Here is a 17660-nt window from a genome sequence, read left to right as displayed (position 1 = left end):
CTTCTTTTAATATGCCACCTTCCACTCTGAACCCATATAAAAAAAAATAATAAAAACAGCACTTCCATCACTAAAACAAAGTGACTGAGATCCTGAACAAGTTGCATCATTTGTGGGGACTGTATATCAAGCATTTATTAACCAAATCATGCAAATGTAATTTAACTTACACTTTCCTTGTCTTATTGACATATTAATGAATATACATCATTGAGTGGAACTAAAAATATATCACAGATTTGCATGTTTGATTATCTCTGTAGAGTTTTACAGCCAACAATTAGAAAGGACAAAACGAGAACCTGTGTCAGCGTCTATGCAAATTCATAGCTTAGAGAGCTTTCTTAATCAACAGCTTGGTTTGTATCTTCTGTAAGTTAAATTCAGAATCTCCCTTTAATTGAAGAGGAGTCGGTTCTGGGATGATGCTCAAAGTAGTAACCTGAACATCTGAATCTCTGAACATGTAAAGCAGTAAACAGGGCAGTGCCATAACCAAAAGCACCCCGAGGATCTCCTCCTGTTTTCTTTCAGAGAAAAGCAGGCAAAGTTGCACTTCAAATCTTATGTGACCATAAGAGCTTTTTTCAGTGGCATAGCAGAGTTCTCCATTTCTTCAGCTAAATTTTCTGTAATTTTCATCTCTCGGCACATTGAACCAGACTAAAATTAATTTGGAAAAAAAATTAAAAGGATGGGGGGTGAGCAACCAAAAACCTTCATTTGAGATAGACTCACTCAAGCATCTCACTTCCAGCTCTGCAAATGCATAACAGGTGGATAGCACTATAGTGAGAACAAGTCACAAATGTCAGGAGAACTAAGGCCATAATGCTTAGTGTAACAGAGTGTAAAAAAAACCTTTGTGAACAAAGGTGAAAAAAGATAAGCTGCTGGCAAATACCATACAAGCTGCTCAAAAGGAAAGACACAGCTTCACTCTTCCCTCAGAAACTAAAAGATGCAGAGAAGATCAACAAGTTAAATTGAACAGTTGGCAGCAATTTTGCTTTGCTATTGCACATTTTGGTTTTGAACCAATTCTCACACAGCCAAACCTTTTTAAAGAGGACGTATACTTACATATGCATGCATGTAACACAGAATAAAAAGAATTCTAAGGGTTAAGCAGCAAAGAAGGGTGTGAAATACTTGTAATGATGTGCCAGCTTCCCAATTTTCTGACACTTTCTTCTGCAGCAGCTCTTCCTGATTAAAATGAACTCATAAGAACCTTTTCTCATTTACAGCCCTGCATGCAAATATTCAGGGACCTCAGAAGAGATCATGACAAACCTGGAAGGATCTCCAAAGAGCTTTACAGTGGCAATGTGGCACGCTGTCAAGAGTGGGAGGGCTGGCCAACTGGCAAAACAATTCCAAACGTGCTTGGCCAAGCAAGGCTTGTAAAAACAAAACACTCCGTCAGTCAGTGCAGTGGGCACTTATATTCATTACAACTCCCTTTTCTGCTGACTTTTCTAAGAACAAATTACTTGCTGCTCTCGACATCCAAGTGCTCTGAAGAGTGCTGATGGCCAGCAATGCCAAAGCCAAGGCTAACACACAAAGAAGCCAGTTGCTCTGCTGTACAAAAGCTATCCAGCAAAGAAATTATAACCCCTCCCTGCCTTTTTCTTTTGAGGATCAAGAAAATATTTTTACTTCCATTAAAAACAGGCTAGCAGAGATTACAAACTTTGGTCCTTCAATCATGTTTCCCTTCACAAAGCAGAACACACTCACACCAAAAACCGTGTGCTGCTTATAGTGCCAAACCTAACAACTACCCCCATACTGTCCCTTGGGAGGCCTCAGACCAGCAGATGCTCCCTGGGTCCACAACAAGTGGCAGCGCAGCAGCCGATGGACATCATCCTTGCATAGTAAAGCTGCTCAACTCCTACTTGTCTTCAAGGAGCTTCTACTACATACATTACCAGCCTCTATACAGACTCTCTATACAGTCCTCTCAGCCTGCTGAAACTGAACTCCACATCTCCTGACCTAGAAGCTGAAGCAGTCAGACTGAACCAGAGCATGAGGTTCCAAATCAACAGAAACACTCTCTGATTCAAACATCCACATGAGGCTAGTAAACAGAAAGGGAACAAAAACTCATGCAGTGACTGGATTAAACCAAGAGCAGTAAAACGTCCAGTTCCACCCGGAGACTGCGGGTCAGTCATAGCAGAGACCCTGACGGCATATCTGACTGCAAGGACTTCATCCAACTTCACAGGTGACCTTAATACAGTTTTAAGAAGGTAAAGAATTTCAAGACTCCACGACTGAAGTGGAAGGACGGATTTGTACATAGCAGCAGTTGAAGTTGAAAGGTTTATTAGAACTACCACAATTCCTCATGCTAATACCAAGCCTGGGCCACACTTAGCACATGTGATTTATTCCTGGCTTACTGAAAAGCATTTGGGCAGTTATCTAACTAATATCTCAGTTTAAAGCTCTTATCTCTGTAACATATCATGCTGAAAAATCCCAACATCCACAAATAAAGTTCAGTTCTCCTTCATCAGATTTCACTTGCTTTTAAGAAGAGGTGACAGAAATTGAATCGATGAAGCAATGGACTGCAGAGAGTACCATGCAGAGGATTAAGGAAATAATCAAGTTAAGTAAGCCAACCGTGCTCCAGTTTTCTCCTATGCCGAGTGACCCATTGCCCTTTATGGTTTTTATTTGCTTTTCTCTGTACTGCGTTATGTAACTATTCCCTCCAGCTCATGAATTTCCAAGGTGAACAAAAGCTCAAGTGATTACATTTGTCCTGGTGGCAAAAGGTGATTTTTTCATTTACTGGGTTTTGTATTTTTAATCACATAAAAATATTGAGCCTGTTGTGGTTAAGTCTATCGATCCAGACTCTGCACTTCCCACTTCTGGCAGGAACAAATGTTCCAGTAACTTTCATAACTACAAAGATTAAAACAGACAAAGGCTGGAAAGAAGAAATGGTTTGGTGGTTTTTCTTCCTTCCCCTTTGCAGGCCACACTGCCCTTATTCTGTAGTGACGGAGCCTAGAGCTGCTTTTTATCTCAAGGTGCATCTCCTCACCCACACTGCTGTCCTATAAAGGAGGGCTGTCTTAGCAGAATACACCCTACATTGAAAGAACTGCAAGTCCACTGTCTGAAGTTATTTTCAGCAATAGTTATGAAGCAGCGTGAGACGGTGCTTCCTCCCTATAGCATGAGCTTAGCCACGACATCTTTGCAACCTCATCTTACTTCAGTGGTGAAAGTCATTGCTACAAATGACTATAGCCTGTGCAGACCGTTGTCTTTCACACACTTGTGCTTACAAAAGTGTGCCAGCAGGTCCTCAGCAGTATTCAATCTATAATCCTGGAATGGTCATAAGATTTATACAAGATTTATTGGTTTGGGAGGTGAGAACTGGGAGAGAATTGCCCTTCCCACTCTAAGTGAAGATAAGGTTCACAAACACCTATGGAACCTGAACAAGCAAGTCTTTGTATCCCAGTAAGATGCAACTCAGAATGCTGATGGAACTGTCACCAAGGCCCTCTCAATTATATTTTAAAGGCCACGGCAGCTGAGTTAAGTCCATCGTGACCAGAAAAAAGGCAACGTCACACCTATTTTTAAGAAGGGTAGAAAGAATGACCCAGAGAACTACCAACCTGTTCGCCTCACCTCTGTACCAGGGAGGGTCATGGATCAGATCTTCCTGAAAGCTACACTATGGCACATGGAAGACAGGGAGGTGATATGGGACTTCATGCATGACTTCACTGGGAGAAACTCCTGCCTGACCAATCTCATCACTTTTTATGATGGCGTAATGTCCATCAGTGGACAAGAGAAGAGCTGCTGATGTCATCTATCCACACTTCAGGAAGGCCTTTGATATGGTCCCCCATAGCATTCTTCTCACCAAATAGGAAAAACATGGATTTGATGAGCAGAGAGAGCTATGAGTGGAGAGACTATAAGAAAGAAGGGCACAGACACTTTAGTGGAGTCTACTGTAACAGGACAAGGGTTTCAAACTAAAAGAGGGGACATTTAGATTGGATTAAAGAAGATTTTTACACTACTGGCACAGGCTGCCCAGAGAGATGGTGAATGCCCATCCTTGAAAACATCCAACGTCAGCCTGGATGGGCTCCGAGGTGTTCCTGCTCATTACAGGGCAGTTGGACTAGATGGCCTTCATAGATCCTCTCCAACTCAAAAGATTCTATGATTCTATGAAGCTGAATTCCGGGATTTAGGATTTAGAATTTACCTTTTCAGCACCTTGTAAACACTTGCACCAATAAAGGGTTAATTATCCGTTAAGTCCTTTTATCAGAAAATATTTATCTCACTCGTGAGAACTTAGTGTAACAATACAAATACCGTTAGATCTTCTATTCACCAAAATCTTTTATTCATGTTTGTCTGTTTTGCATGAGGATTATATTCTTGCTTTATATGAGGGTTTCAGTCTTCAGAAAAATGACATGGCACGTGAGGTTGCTCTTTATCCTTAATTTTGAAAGAATTTATTCTGATTTCATAATATACTGCAGCGTTTAGTATTTGCTCTATAGCACTATTCACCATCAGTACCCACATTAACTAAGTTTTATGATACCTATGTCAGGTGGATACAGCCATTTTGAAACCAGAAATGAAGAAATATACCATGCTGGGGGAAAAATGGGAAGTTTTGAGAATCCCCAAGTTAGTGTTTGAGAGAGTATCGAGGAAAAAATCCTCTGGGCTGTAATCCTGATGCTATTTCCTTAAGTCCTTATGGAAATAATCCTGCAGTAGAATCCCTGATTTCATGTGAAAATACTCTGCACAGCTCACAATTGTCAAAAAAGCATCAGCAGAGCAGTTCCAGCATCTGATACATATCATCTGTGTCAGTGCCAGTCCTGCTGAGCTGCAGGGATAAGTTACACCTGACATCACGAGTGACAAATTCTAGGTAAAATATTCCTATTCATTTCCAATTGTACACAGCTAACAAAAAAGCCTGTCAGCAAATCAGATTAGCAGGAGGAAGACAAGAAAAAGAACGTGACAAAGTTTTTTAAAAAAACAAAACAAAACTAAACTAAAGAAATTAAATATCTCTTAATACCACAGTGCAATACTAATGCGTTGGGGTTTTCTTAATATTGACAAGGTTGGATATAAATCTGTAACTGGAAAAGGAGCTTCCTGAAGGGAAGGGCATGAGGAGAGTGGCTCTCCTGGCTCACCTACCTCTCCAGCCCTCCCCGCACATCTGCATCCTGCTGAAATTTCACACACAAAAACACTCTGAGAGAGAACAAGATTAAAAGGACACAAAGCGGACAGGGAGCTAAAGATGGCTTCAAAAGTAAACACGGTACAGAAGGCTGGAACCATTCTGGAAAAAAAAAGAAAACAAAACAGATGGGCTGTTCAAAAAGAAAGAATGGTCTGGCAGTGATGAGCACAGAATATCACCTACTGCTAATGGAAAATGAAGGCTAAAGCGCAATTACTTAAGGTTTCTTTTAGTCATATTGTCAAAGAAAGGCTTTTAAAGCAGAGCAATCATCATGGCTAGCTTGTTCATCTCTTTTTAACCGGGATGTACGAAGCATAAACCAGCAGCATCAAGGAGACTTTAAATCTCACTGTAAAATCTTTACCGGAGAACTGTTTTTAAAAGCACTAAGAAGAAGGGACTCGTTCTTCTTAAGGATTGAAAACACTAATTCATTCAAGTTGTAATGAGTTCTTAAAACCAGAAATATCTCCGCCCCGTTAGAAAACACAACATCGAACATACTGCACGTAAACTTGGCCTATTCGTGAACTAGTTACTTAAAATTCCCCTTTTCTAGCCATATTAAGTCTTGCATATAAATTCTTCCTTCCCATCATAGAAGAACTGATGGATGACAATTCAGAGGTGTAAGAAAGAAGTGGTTACTCATTGAAGCAGGTGAGCATTCACCCCAGCCTCCCAGCCTTCTACTGGGCAGTGACCTAAACCCAATCCAGAGACACTAAGAAGAATCAGAGTGACTTCAAACGCGGGGAAGGTGTAGCTCCTACAGAGGATTTCTTTGCTTATGTTGTAACATCAAATATTCATGTTAATTCACCACATGTCAATGCAGTTGTATACTCTGCTGCTTTCAAACATCCACATGAAAACTGCCTATGCTCTTGAATTAGTCAGCTTTCCTGTACAGATTTTTATCTTTGCTATTCACCAAATCAAATCTATGACTGACGGGTTTTACCCTTCAGAAATGCCACTCTGATACATTTCAGAAAGATATTAGCATATGTACTTTCAATGTGCTACAAAAACTGGCTTTTTAGAACTGATTTAAATGTGCTAACGATCCAGTAAAAATCCATAAAAGGGCTATAAAGGCAGATGAACAGTTTCAAGTTTATGGGCTGGATCCAGCATGCAAGAACAACTTGCTCATCCACCAATAGCAGTCTCTGCTTCACCTTCCCAGGAGTCCCCAGATATGTGGGCAGAGGCTGAGAGCTGGATGAAGCAATCCCACAGGCTGATTGCTACTGTTTTGGTCCCAGAGGTCCCACAACTCCCCTGCCGCAGCCAAGGGTGCATCCTGCTGAAAGCTTTTCAGCTGGGAACTGACTCAATCCAAAGCTGAAGACTATGTGAAAACAGCAGCTCCTCAAATATATGTTCTGACTCAAGTGGCAATAACAGTAATGATCCCACAATTATTTCTGTAAATACAGTCTCTAATACCCTTCTTGCACCAGACATCAGGCCTGCTGACAGCTCAATGCTGCACTGTCCTCTGCAAAGATGTTACCCATGACATCAAGTGGCTGTTCGAAATATATTCACACAACTGTTCTTCTTGCTAAGTTTGAAATGACACCACGCTGCTAAATTTGTTCATTCTGGTTTTGCTGCAGTGCTCTTTGTTGCAAGAAATGACAATGCTTCGGAAGTATCTCTTGATTCATCTTCACATCCCCTTTATCTCTCTGCACAGGGCGGGACAATTTCAAATATACTGATTGATGTAACAATACATTACTGGGGAAAAAACAGCTTCTGATTAGGAGTCCCTAACTGCATAGGTCCCTTATGAAATACAGTGATGGTTCTGAGTTAAGCTGGAGTTGAGTTTTCTGTTTGTTTTTAAACAACACAGGTATTCTCAGTTTGCTCAATAATTAATTCTGACATATTTACTATAATCTTTTTTCTCTCTTCCATTGGAATGGAAGGTAAAAAAAAGAATAAAGAGGAAAAGTGGACTAAAAAAGTACCTTCAACAACACACAGTGCCTCAGCGGGATCCCAACTTACTTGTACTTTCATTCTAGCCTTGGTATGGCCAGACAGTTCCAGTAAAACCTCTGAGTCACCTTTGACGTGTGAATCTTATGGCTTTTCAGCTTCCACTTGGCAGATATTATCCAATTTTAGTATTTGATTGGTTTTGTTGTCTGTTTTTAAAGAATTGCCAATTGACTTTGCAGCACATGGAATACAATTTTTTAAATTATAAATTTAATTATACATTTAATATAATTGCTAATATAATTAATCTTGTATTTGACTTTTATGCCCTCATATTTTCCAAGCCTAAATTAAGGAGAGCCCTAAACGTAACTACAAAAACAAAACATAAGCAAAAATTGCATTCGCCACAAGGTACAAAACGATGACAGATACACCTTTGTGTCCAAAGATGAAACAAGTTCAAGAACATTAAGGGCCCAATGGTGAGAAATTTACTGATTTGATTTGGAGGCAGAGAATTCAGCAGCAATAGGCAAAATATCTCAGCACAAACATAGCTTAGGTTAGGTTAATGTATGTCACAAAATAAAGCTTACCTGGCCATTTTTTCCCAGTTCCATTTCAACTATCGCAACCGGAGTATTTATCTGATCAACATGTCTTGACTGTGACTTCAAATCCACCCTCCAGTTCATGTTTTTCAAGGTGTTATCCCAGCAGCTTTGATTCACCAGGCTCTCATGGATCTTCACTCGGTGGTTTTTCCAAAATTTGGCAATGACCGCAGCTTGATCCGATGTGATCCCACCTTGTTTTTTCGTTTGGGCAGTGAGAAAAGCTTCCAGCTGATTCAAATCCATGTCAGCTGAAGCAATTGACTGTAGGGAAAACAGGAGAAAAGGAAAAGCTTGCTTACAAGTACTCTTTAAAATCCTAAGCTGAAGGTTGTATCCTTAGGGTTTTACAGATACATTTTTGAAGGATAACGCAGACAAGTCTCAGTCACAGAAATAACAGCTTCCATTAGAACTTATTTGGAAGTGCCGACACTACTTAACCCAGACACCTGCCTCAGGACAGCTGGATCTCTGACAGTGACAAGGAAACCAAGTGAAGCACAGGGTACAACAATGTTTTCACTGCAAACTCAGCCCTGTTCCCCAGTATGCCCTAGGGATACCAACTCGTCTATATTGGGTGGCTGGGGGTGGGCATCTGGTGTGATACTGCTGTCCTGGTGGTCTGTTAAACAGGAAAGTGTGGGCATGCCTTCGGCCAAGGCTGGGACAAAGTGGGAGAAGACTCAGCTCATTACAACACCAACAGTTTTTCCACCAATGTTTCTAAAGCTGATAATTCTATATAGCCTTAAATTTGCGTTGCTTAACTGACAGTGATTGCTAAATACAGCTCTGAAGGGAGGAGAAGACAGGACGTGAAGGGAGGAAACTGTGGTTAAGTTTCCTCAGTGTAATTTCAAGCAGACACTTGTTTCATTCTCACACAAAATGGATGTGACTCATCCTTAACGAACATGCTGCCTCCAAGCACGCATGGATACAGAGCACAGCAAGGAAATATAAGGCTAAGAAATCTTGAGACTTGTATCAATTTAGTTTTGATGTTGTATTCCTGCTGTTGTACTCTCTAGGTTACCAAAGCCAAACAACGTACAAAGCCTCCAGTCTGAAACGTTCCTGGTTTAACATAGGACCACAGAACATCTTGAATTGCAAGAAACTCACAAGGATCACCAAGTCCAACCCCTACCTCCAATTTGCACCACCCAAACCCAAAGTTTGAGAGCAGTGTCCCAATGCTCCAAGTCCTGGCAGCTTGGGCCATGCCCATCACCCTCTGGGGCAGAACCTTCCCCTAAGCTCCCCCCAGCACAGCTCCACGCCGTTCCCTCCAGCAGAGCTCAGTGTTGCCCTATGCTCCTGTGAGGAGCTGCAGCCACCACTAAGCCAGCTCCTTTGCTCTGTGCTGAGCACGCCCAGGGGCCTCAGCCACTCTGCACAAACCCTTCCTTATCTCTGTAGCCCCTTGTAGAATCCAGCACTTGCTATCATTGAACTTCGTACAGTTGGTTGATTGCCGGCCCTCTAATTTGCCTAGATCTCTCTGCAGGGCCTCTCTCCCCTTGAAGGATTCAACAACTCTTCCCAATTAAGTATCATCAGCAAATTTGCTCAAAACCCCCACTAGTCCTACATCCAAGTCATTAATGAAAACACTGAAGTGGCCCTAAAATGGAGCCCTGCTGAACCCCAGCAGTGAGCAGCCACTAACCTGATATAACCCATTTATTATAACCCATCAGCCAGCTGCTCACCCACTGCATAATGGTTCTGTCAAGCTGTATGCTGGGCATTTCCTCCAGAAGGATACTGTGAAAAACAGTACAAAAGCTTTGTTGAAATCCAAAGAGATGACATCAACTGCCTTCCCCAGTTAGTGAGGTGAGTAACCTTGCCATGAAAGGAGATTAAGTTGGTTTAAAAGGACTTTTCCCCTTGTGAACCCAATGCTGGCTGTGACCAATGGCTGCACGGTCTTCCAGGTGTTTTTCAGCAAGTCCCAGAATAATCTTCACCACTTCCCAAGATAAAACATAATACATCTGCACCTTTTAAAACTGCTGCTCAAAATGAGGCCTAGCATGGAGGCAAGACCTGCACGGTGTGTTGAGCGAAGTGCCAGTCTTGCTCCCAAAGCCTCCCAGTAGCAAGGAGGGGGCTGCGGCAGACAGCCAGCAGAGTGTAAAGCATGCAACCCTCATCATATCAAGGCGGTCTGAAACACAACAGCGGATTAAAAACAAGAACAAGCTCCAAACAAAGCGCTCGCACATCACGCAAGTGGCAGAGAACAGCAGTAGGAGGTTTGCTGCTTGGAAGAAACTGAAGCCAACAACCACACGCACTTATCTCCAGCAGATACACCACATCCTTTTTACTGTGAGTTTATTCAAGAGAAAAGCAAATCAAAAGCAAATCAAAAGCAAATCCCCCTCCAAAACACAACATGCACCTTGTGATCTGCAACAGGGTTCAGCCTTTTATCACCCAACCTTAGTGATTCTATTAATTTGGTGCTGTGTGACTGATGGCAACAGAGGGCCAGTCTGACAGAGCAGCATCTGATAGGAGAATGCACGTGAAGCAAAGGGATGGAACCAAATTCCTCCACATGGAAATAATGGCACTCATTGACATTCATCAACGCTTACTGAACATTTACAGAGATGAAACAATGGATTGGAGCACAGCGAGGCAGTAGGTGATGGGTTTCAGCAGTGGTGACAATGGGTCACCTCCAAAGCTGCAGGAAGGTACAGGAGTGGCATGTAGGCTCTCATTCATCACTTGGGAAAATGCATTGCTAATGGTGGTGACTGTGTTGAAAAACAGTGCTTTGTAGCTGAGATTTTTCTCTACCAAATAGTGTTATCATGCTCTTTGTAGCTGTTGTAGTTTCCATGGAAATAAATAGGAGGCCTTACTTTCAGACCAACCTACATATTTTGTTATATTTTTCACATTGCTGCATCTGTGCACAGACCTGTTTGTGTGTTCTGACACCAGCTTTCCTTCACATAAATATTTCATGCAGGCTACAGGAGCGAGGGGAGGAATGAGGTGAATAAACAATCCCAAAGCCCAGCAACTTCTGTAAGCCAAGTCAAGACAAAGATCAGCATGAGATTCAGTCTCCTTTTTCTTCCCCAAATTTTACCACCTCCATAACAACCCTTTGCAAAACACAGCAAGATTTCTAGCAATACTTTGCTAAGCTGGTAGAAAAGTAACAAACCACACGAAGTTCCTTATTTTGCTTGACACGCGATATAAATTTGACTTCTAAGAGCAGCTAAAAGAGGAAGCTTACAATCAAGCTTACAATTTTAAGCATTAAGATGACAGAAAATATAAGGAGAGCTTGTACAGGACACTGAAAGCTGCCTGTTTGGCAAAGATCATCAGAAGACTGGGAATCAAGATTCTCTGTGACTTGCATTTAAATCTTCCATACATTCATATAGAAAAAGTATACTGCTATATACACACACTTGCAACCAAAATACTATCACATCAGACATAGGAGGAAACCACGTGTCAAAATCAGCAGTCATTCAGACTGTTTTCTCATAGACATAAGTGCACACATACAGATAATAGAGACTGTTTGCTATTATAGGTGTAGGAGACACAGCTATGAAACCACAGCTGTATTCTGATGGGACATGTATCAGATAGCATATGCTTCAAATAACACACCCCCACTGTTCAGAACAGAATCTCTCTCAGCTTGCAAACAAGACTACTACCTAAAAGTTCATTTTAAAATAAAATCATATTAACTGGAAAAAAGTACAATCAATGAGTCACACTTCAGTGTAACTGCACAAAGACAGGACTGAAAACATTCTCTTTGAAATTCCACAATAAAGCCCATCAGCTATAAAGGTTTGCAAGCAACTAAACAGCAGCATCTCATTTTAATCATCTTCTTCATCCTAACTGGGAAACATTTCATGATGAGACAGGAAACCACATATAAGCTACAAAGAATGACAGAACAACTCTTCTTCGCTGGTCTTCCATCTCCTATTATGCAAAGACTTACACAGCTCACTCTTTGAACAAGCACAGTTGTACTCTTGCCCAAATAAATGTTGACAGTAAATGTATTTTATTTTTTAACTTGAAGAAATGTTTTGATTTAACTTGGCTAAAAAATCAGAGTTCAGTAATATTCTGGATAGTGTTACAAATACAACGCTCCTTTACTGCACACTCAGAATATCAAGTAACAGAGAATGCACCCTATTGATATTTCTAGGGATTTACTTAAAGTTAAAACATGAGTCATTCTTCTGTGTCTATAACTAAGGACAGATAAAAGTCACCTGTTTACAGGCCTTCCCCTCATGCTTTTAAGCACTTGGAGCTTAGAATCAAAGAGATGACCCAGTGATGCAGTGTTTCACTCTCTGAGAACTACAATGCAGCATCATTTTCAGCATCATTACTGAAAATTCCTCAGGAATTCGAGGGGTTGAAATCATCTTATCCACCAGCTCCAGCAGCTGAATTATTCCCAGCATTGGTTCAAGAAGGATATACCGCACTACCGCCAGCCACTTCATCCAGATAAGCTTTACAGCGCAGGATCTACCACAGCCCCACGTCAACCACAGCCAAGAAGTGCTGTGTTAGAGCTGTGGCACCGAGGCAAAGAACCTACGTAGGATCCAGTTCCAGCTTGTATTGGCTATCACAGGTCATTTACTACTTCAGCACATAAATCTTCAACTAACAAAGAGCAGGAAGGTTTTCTAGGAACATATACCTGCTCTCTGTCAGCAAATAATTCCATTTACATTACTACAACTATTCATTGAAGTGACTAAGGCACCATAAGGCCCGTTTTCAGAAGCAGAGCCTTTAAGAGACCATTGTCAGACATTACAATTCTTCTCACGTTCTATATCCTGAGATTTGATATAACATGCATTTTTTTTCCTGGGAAGCACAGCTTAGGAGCATCATACAATGAGCAACTGACTACAGCTCTTTTTTCCTGAGGCTGGGTAGGTGCTTTTAAGCAACAAGAAACAGATGTGGTCACACTGACTTTTCTTCAGAAGAAACTCATTATCTCTTAGAGCATAATTCAGCCAATAAAAACGAGACTTCAAATACTATTTCCTTAATGGAACAATATTTGATAACATTGGGATTTTTGTGTTTGCTTAATTAGATCCATTAGACATGTGCCTTGGTACACAGAGCAGGAAAACAAAATCATTATCTCTTCTGAGAAACAGAGCCGGACAGACATGCAATGCTAGTGGGAAACAACTGGTAAAATCCATTGGGAAAAAAAAAACAACACTTCATTTCCAGAAATAAAACATTATTTGTCAATGATGGAGGAAGGGCTGGCTGTGCCAGTATGTGTAGGCACTTATTCCAGGTGACCCTCAAAGCTACTGCCACGCAGAGACCACAAGCACAGACTAACAGAGGACTCAGTGCCGGGCTCCACTCTAAGGAACTCACCTCCGCAGGCTTTGCCAGGTGGGGGTGAGAGGCTACTGCTGCATCAGTAACGCTGCCATTTGGATGCTCATTGAAATGCAAGCATGGAAACTGCTCAGATACCTGCAGCACGTGTATGTGGTGGGGGACTGGCTGCAGGCAGGGATAAACGTGAAGCAGCTCTGAGACTTACCTGGCCAGAAGACATTGACCACCTAGAGCCAGTTCCAACTAACGCAGGGTTCCTATGCATTTATTTATTTATTCATTCAAGTTATCATCTTTAAATTAAAAAGAAGTGCAATTGCATGGGTCTTAAATACACCAAACAACTCGTGAAGGCCACCTAGTCAATGCTCTATGGCAAAGAGCAGCTTCAAACAGGACTACAAGGACATCTCTGCAGCCCTGTGGTTTCTGGACTCTCTCTCCTAAGTGTGCTAACCAGTGTCTCTCCCAATGGCTGCAGATGCAATCAGTCCCACAGCAGATGAGCTGTTTTTACAGGCATTTCCTGGATGGCAGGCTGTGTCCCACCAATGCTGTTTATTAGAGTCTCAGAGCTCTCCTGACAATTAGAATTAAGACAAAATCAGATGCAACATCCAATATTACTTCAGTTTATGTTTTATCGAGCTGTAATGCAGCTGAAATGGGGATTAAACCATTGGCTTACAGAAAAGAGATGTCACTCATTGAGATGTTGTAATACATTTTATTGATAAGCCTGCAGTTTAAAACTTTCTCCAGTGTGTAATAGGTCATCTTTAACATCATTCTAACCTGTAGAGCCTTTGGAGTCATCGCCAAGGAGACACTAACCAGGTAGTAAGCATCCATTGGATGAGTAAGTATTTCCAGGCTTGGGTTACTCTGATTTCTGCTAGACATAACTCCCCAACACACCACTTCCTAAAACAATTTGCAGGAGGTGTCGTTTTTCTGTGGCACGAAGGCTGATCTGGTGACAAAGGAGGATGAAAGGCTGATTAAAACAGCCACTGGATGAACCACAACCCGAGCTGCTCTCCTGTGATCAGATAGCACTTCCTGCAAATCTACAGCACCGAGCCCAACAAAGCAGTTCCCCCACCTCAACCCATCCTAAAAACCATCTCCAGCAGAAGGAAAACTGAGAATAATGGGGATTATTCTGTCTGGCCCTACTGAAAAGCTCCGTGCTTACAGAACAAGAACGAAAGAACAGAACAAGCTCAAGCACTGGTAACATTACTCATAGCTGCATCTCCCGAGCACTCCGATTGTGAATAGATTACAAAACTTGGATTTTCAGCAATAAGCATAGAAAAAAAAAAATAAATAGAAGTGCTGTGCCCTTCCTGAGTAACAGTTTCCAAATTACCTATGTTATTTAAAATAGAAAGAGGAAGGGATGCATAAAAAGAGGCAATGGAAAGCACTTCTCAGAAAGCACAGACAGGCACCGGACAGGCTGCAAAGAGAGGTGAGAAACAGAGAAACTAAGGGAGCATTCCGCTAATAGCAGACATGCTTGCATCTATGCGGTCTATATACAAGGATTTAAAATACAAATAAATTGCCCATTTCGCCTTCACTCGAATTATATTGAACAAAAAGTCTTTTCATACGAGCTTTTCTCCCCTGTCGAGTCCAATTCTACTTGCTCTGGTTTAGAAAACATTTTGTCACACAGGGTGGAGGCAAAGAAATGTTACTTTTCCAGTCCTTCTTAAACATGCAGCTATGCTACAGACAAGTTTGACAGGTTCAGCCTTTTTCCGATGAAGGCGCACACACGTGTGCCCCCTGAGAGAGCTCCAGTAGAGACAAGCCACCTTCTGTAGCAGCCTGGGAAGCTTTGCAGGTTACGTTATTCAGCCTAAAATGGTTTCTTCTTCGTTTCTCCCAAAGGAGCCAGATTCAGAAATGAGAACCTTCAACAAATGGAAGCCATTTAATGCAGCACTGCTAAAAAAAAAAGAGAGAAAAAGGAAAGAGAAATCCAGGTAGAACAGAACAAATCCCAGATGGCAATACAAATTAAATTGAGGGAGAGAGGAAAGCAGAGAAGCAGACAAAGTGACAGCCCCAGAGCTGGTGACATGACCTGGCCTTCTCTAAAGGGAGCACGTGACTGTGATTTTTTTCTCCTCTTTCCTCTTGCAATACAATAAATGAGAACGGCGTTCATCGGGTCTCTCCAATCGCTCTGGGAAAATTCCCTGCTGTTATGGACTATTGCTTCATATTTAAACCTCATTTCACTTGGGAAAGTGAAAATCACAAGTCAGATCAGCTCATATTTTAAGGGCATGAAGAAGTCAGAGTTGTAGCCTTACCCTGAATGCAGAAGGGGAAAGACTCCAGCCAATCTTACTGCAGTACTCTGCAGGCTGCATTCTTGTAAGCAAATCAGGCCATGGACTAACTTGCTTTATGATGAACCAAGCACAGAAACAGAAGTCTCATCATGAATTCATCTTGATTTTTGCTGACTGTATCTTGATTGTTTGCACCTTAAAATTTCATTAACTCTGCTAAACTCCACAGTTATATTTGGAGATTAGCTTCCTGTAAAGCAAGGCATAGGTACTCCAGCAGCAAGCTGCATGAAATATTTGAATCACACCCTTCAATCATATCTTGCCATATATTGTGATTTGGAGCCAAATTCTGACTCAAGGCTCTGCTTTCCTTCCTTTCACAGCACTGTTGTATGTTATCTTCTGTGTTACACTCTGAGCAATAGGTGGAGTTGCATTTTCCTACCTGGAAGAACAGTTCTTGCAGACATAAATCAGGCACACACTGCCCCTGCCAGGATCTGGGAGCAAACAGCTGGAAACCACTGCAGCCCAACCTGAACTCTGCAGACACATTTAATAGCAGCAGAGAGATCAGCGTGTAGAAGAGATGAATTTACAGACTACACAGCTTGGAGGGGTACAGAAGCAAGAGCGTTTTACCATCTGGTCATTCACCACTATTTTGACAACTCACGCTACATGCTGACAGTCTGACAGTGAGAGGTAAGCTTCCAGTCTTAGGGTACCAGCCAGTAGGTCTTCCTCTCTGCATGTCCTGAAGGAACAAGCTGATGTGGTTGCCAAGTCACTCTCCATCATAGCTGAAAAGTCACAGCTAGCAGGTGAAGTATCCAGTGACTGGAAAAAGGGAAACATCACTCCCATTGTGAAGGGAGAAAGGAAGACCAAGGGAACTACAGTATGAGCCTCATGTCTGCGCCTGGGAAAACCATGGAGCAGATGCTTCTGGAAACTATGATGTTAAGGCACATGCAAGAGGAGGAGGTGATCTGAGACAGCCAGCACAGCTTCACCAAGAGCAGAGGGTTGGCTCACCAATCAGTAGAACTTTTGTGATGGAGTGACAAAGGAAGGGCAACTGATGCCATCTGCCCGGACACCATCACGCACCACATGCTTATCTCTAAATTGGATAGATAGGGGTAGGAAGGCCAGACTATTCAGTGGATAAAGAACTGGTTGGATGGTCAAAGACAGAGGGTTGTGGCCAATGGCTCCATGTCCAGGTAAAGGTCAGGAACAAGTGGGGGCCCCCAAGGGTCCATCTTGGGCCTGGTGGCCTTTAACATCTTTATCAATGACAAAGACAGTGGGACCAAGTGCACCCTAAGGGTGCTGATGACACCAAACTAAGTAACACACTTAGAAAGATAGAGCCATTAAAGTTGGAAAAGATTACTAAGACAATCAAGTCTAACCACCAACCCATCATCACCATGCCCACTAAACCACGTCCCCAAATGCCACATCTCCACATCCCCTGAACGTTCAGTCTTCCTGCAAACGTAGACTCTTATTCACAGGAAAGAATAGTTTCATTAGTCATTAATTCCTTAGGTTCAGAACAAGACTGTACATGCCCTTCCTAACTGGAACATATACGATCATTTATCAAAAGCAGCAGTTTCCAACCACAGTGATGTTCCTTAGAAGCTATTTAGGGGAAACAGCAGGCCTCTAAAAGCAGCACTGTGTTTAGCAGAGAGAAATCAACACAAGTTACACAGCGAGGGAGACTTAGTTGGGGGCAATTCCAGATAAGCATACATTAGGAGAACAACTCTTCGAGAGCAGCCTGATGGAGGGCTCAGGGGTCCTGCTGGATGAAAAGCTGGATGTGAGGCAGCAGTGCATTTGTCACCCAGAATACAAACTATATCCTGGCCTGCATCAACATAGCAGTGTCAGCAGGGACATGGAGGTCCCTCTCTGCTCCATCCGGAGTACTGCATCCAGGTCTGGAGCCCCCAGCATTAGAAGGATGCGGAGCTGTTGGAATGGGTCCAGAGGAGGCCATGAGGGCTGGAGCAGCATTCCTAC

The 17660-nt window shown here is 42.2% G+C and overlaps 1 protein-coding gene across 2 annotated transcripts in view; it reads right to left on the bottom strand.

Moving 5' to 3' along the window:
* COMMD1 (copper metabolism domain containing 1) overlaps window positions 1-17660 on the bottom strand; it is a 55576-nt gene that overhangs the window by 34295 nt on the left and 3621 nt on the right. For both annotated transcript variants that reach the window (XM_032443935.1, XM_015856917.2), the window contains exon 2: window positions 7861-8142. In XM_032443935.1, the coding sequence (XP_032299826.1) occupies window positions 7861-8142 (282 nt within the window). The remainder of the gene's footprint in view (window positions 1-7860; window positions 8143-17660) is intronic.

The sequence above is a fragment of the Coturnix japonica genome, chromosome 3 (assembly GCF_001577835.2).
Source record: "Coturnix japonica isolate 7356 chromosome 3, Coturnix japonica 2.1, whole genome shotgun sequence".
NCBI classification, from domain to species: Eukaryota; Metazoa; Chordata; class Aves; order Galliformes; family Phasianidae; genus Coturnix; species Coturnix japonica.
This window is presented reverse-complemented; position numbering and strand designations above follow the sequence as displayed.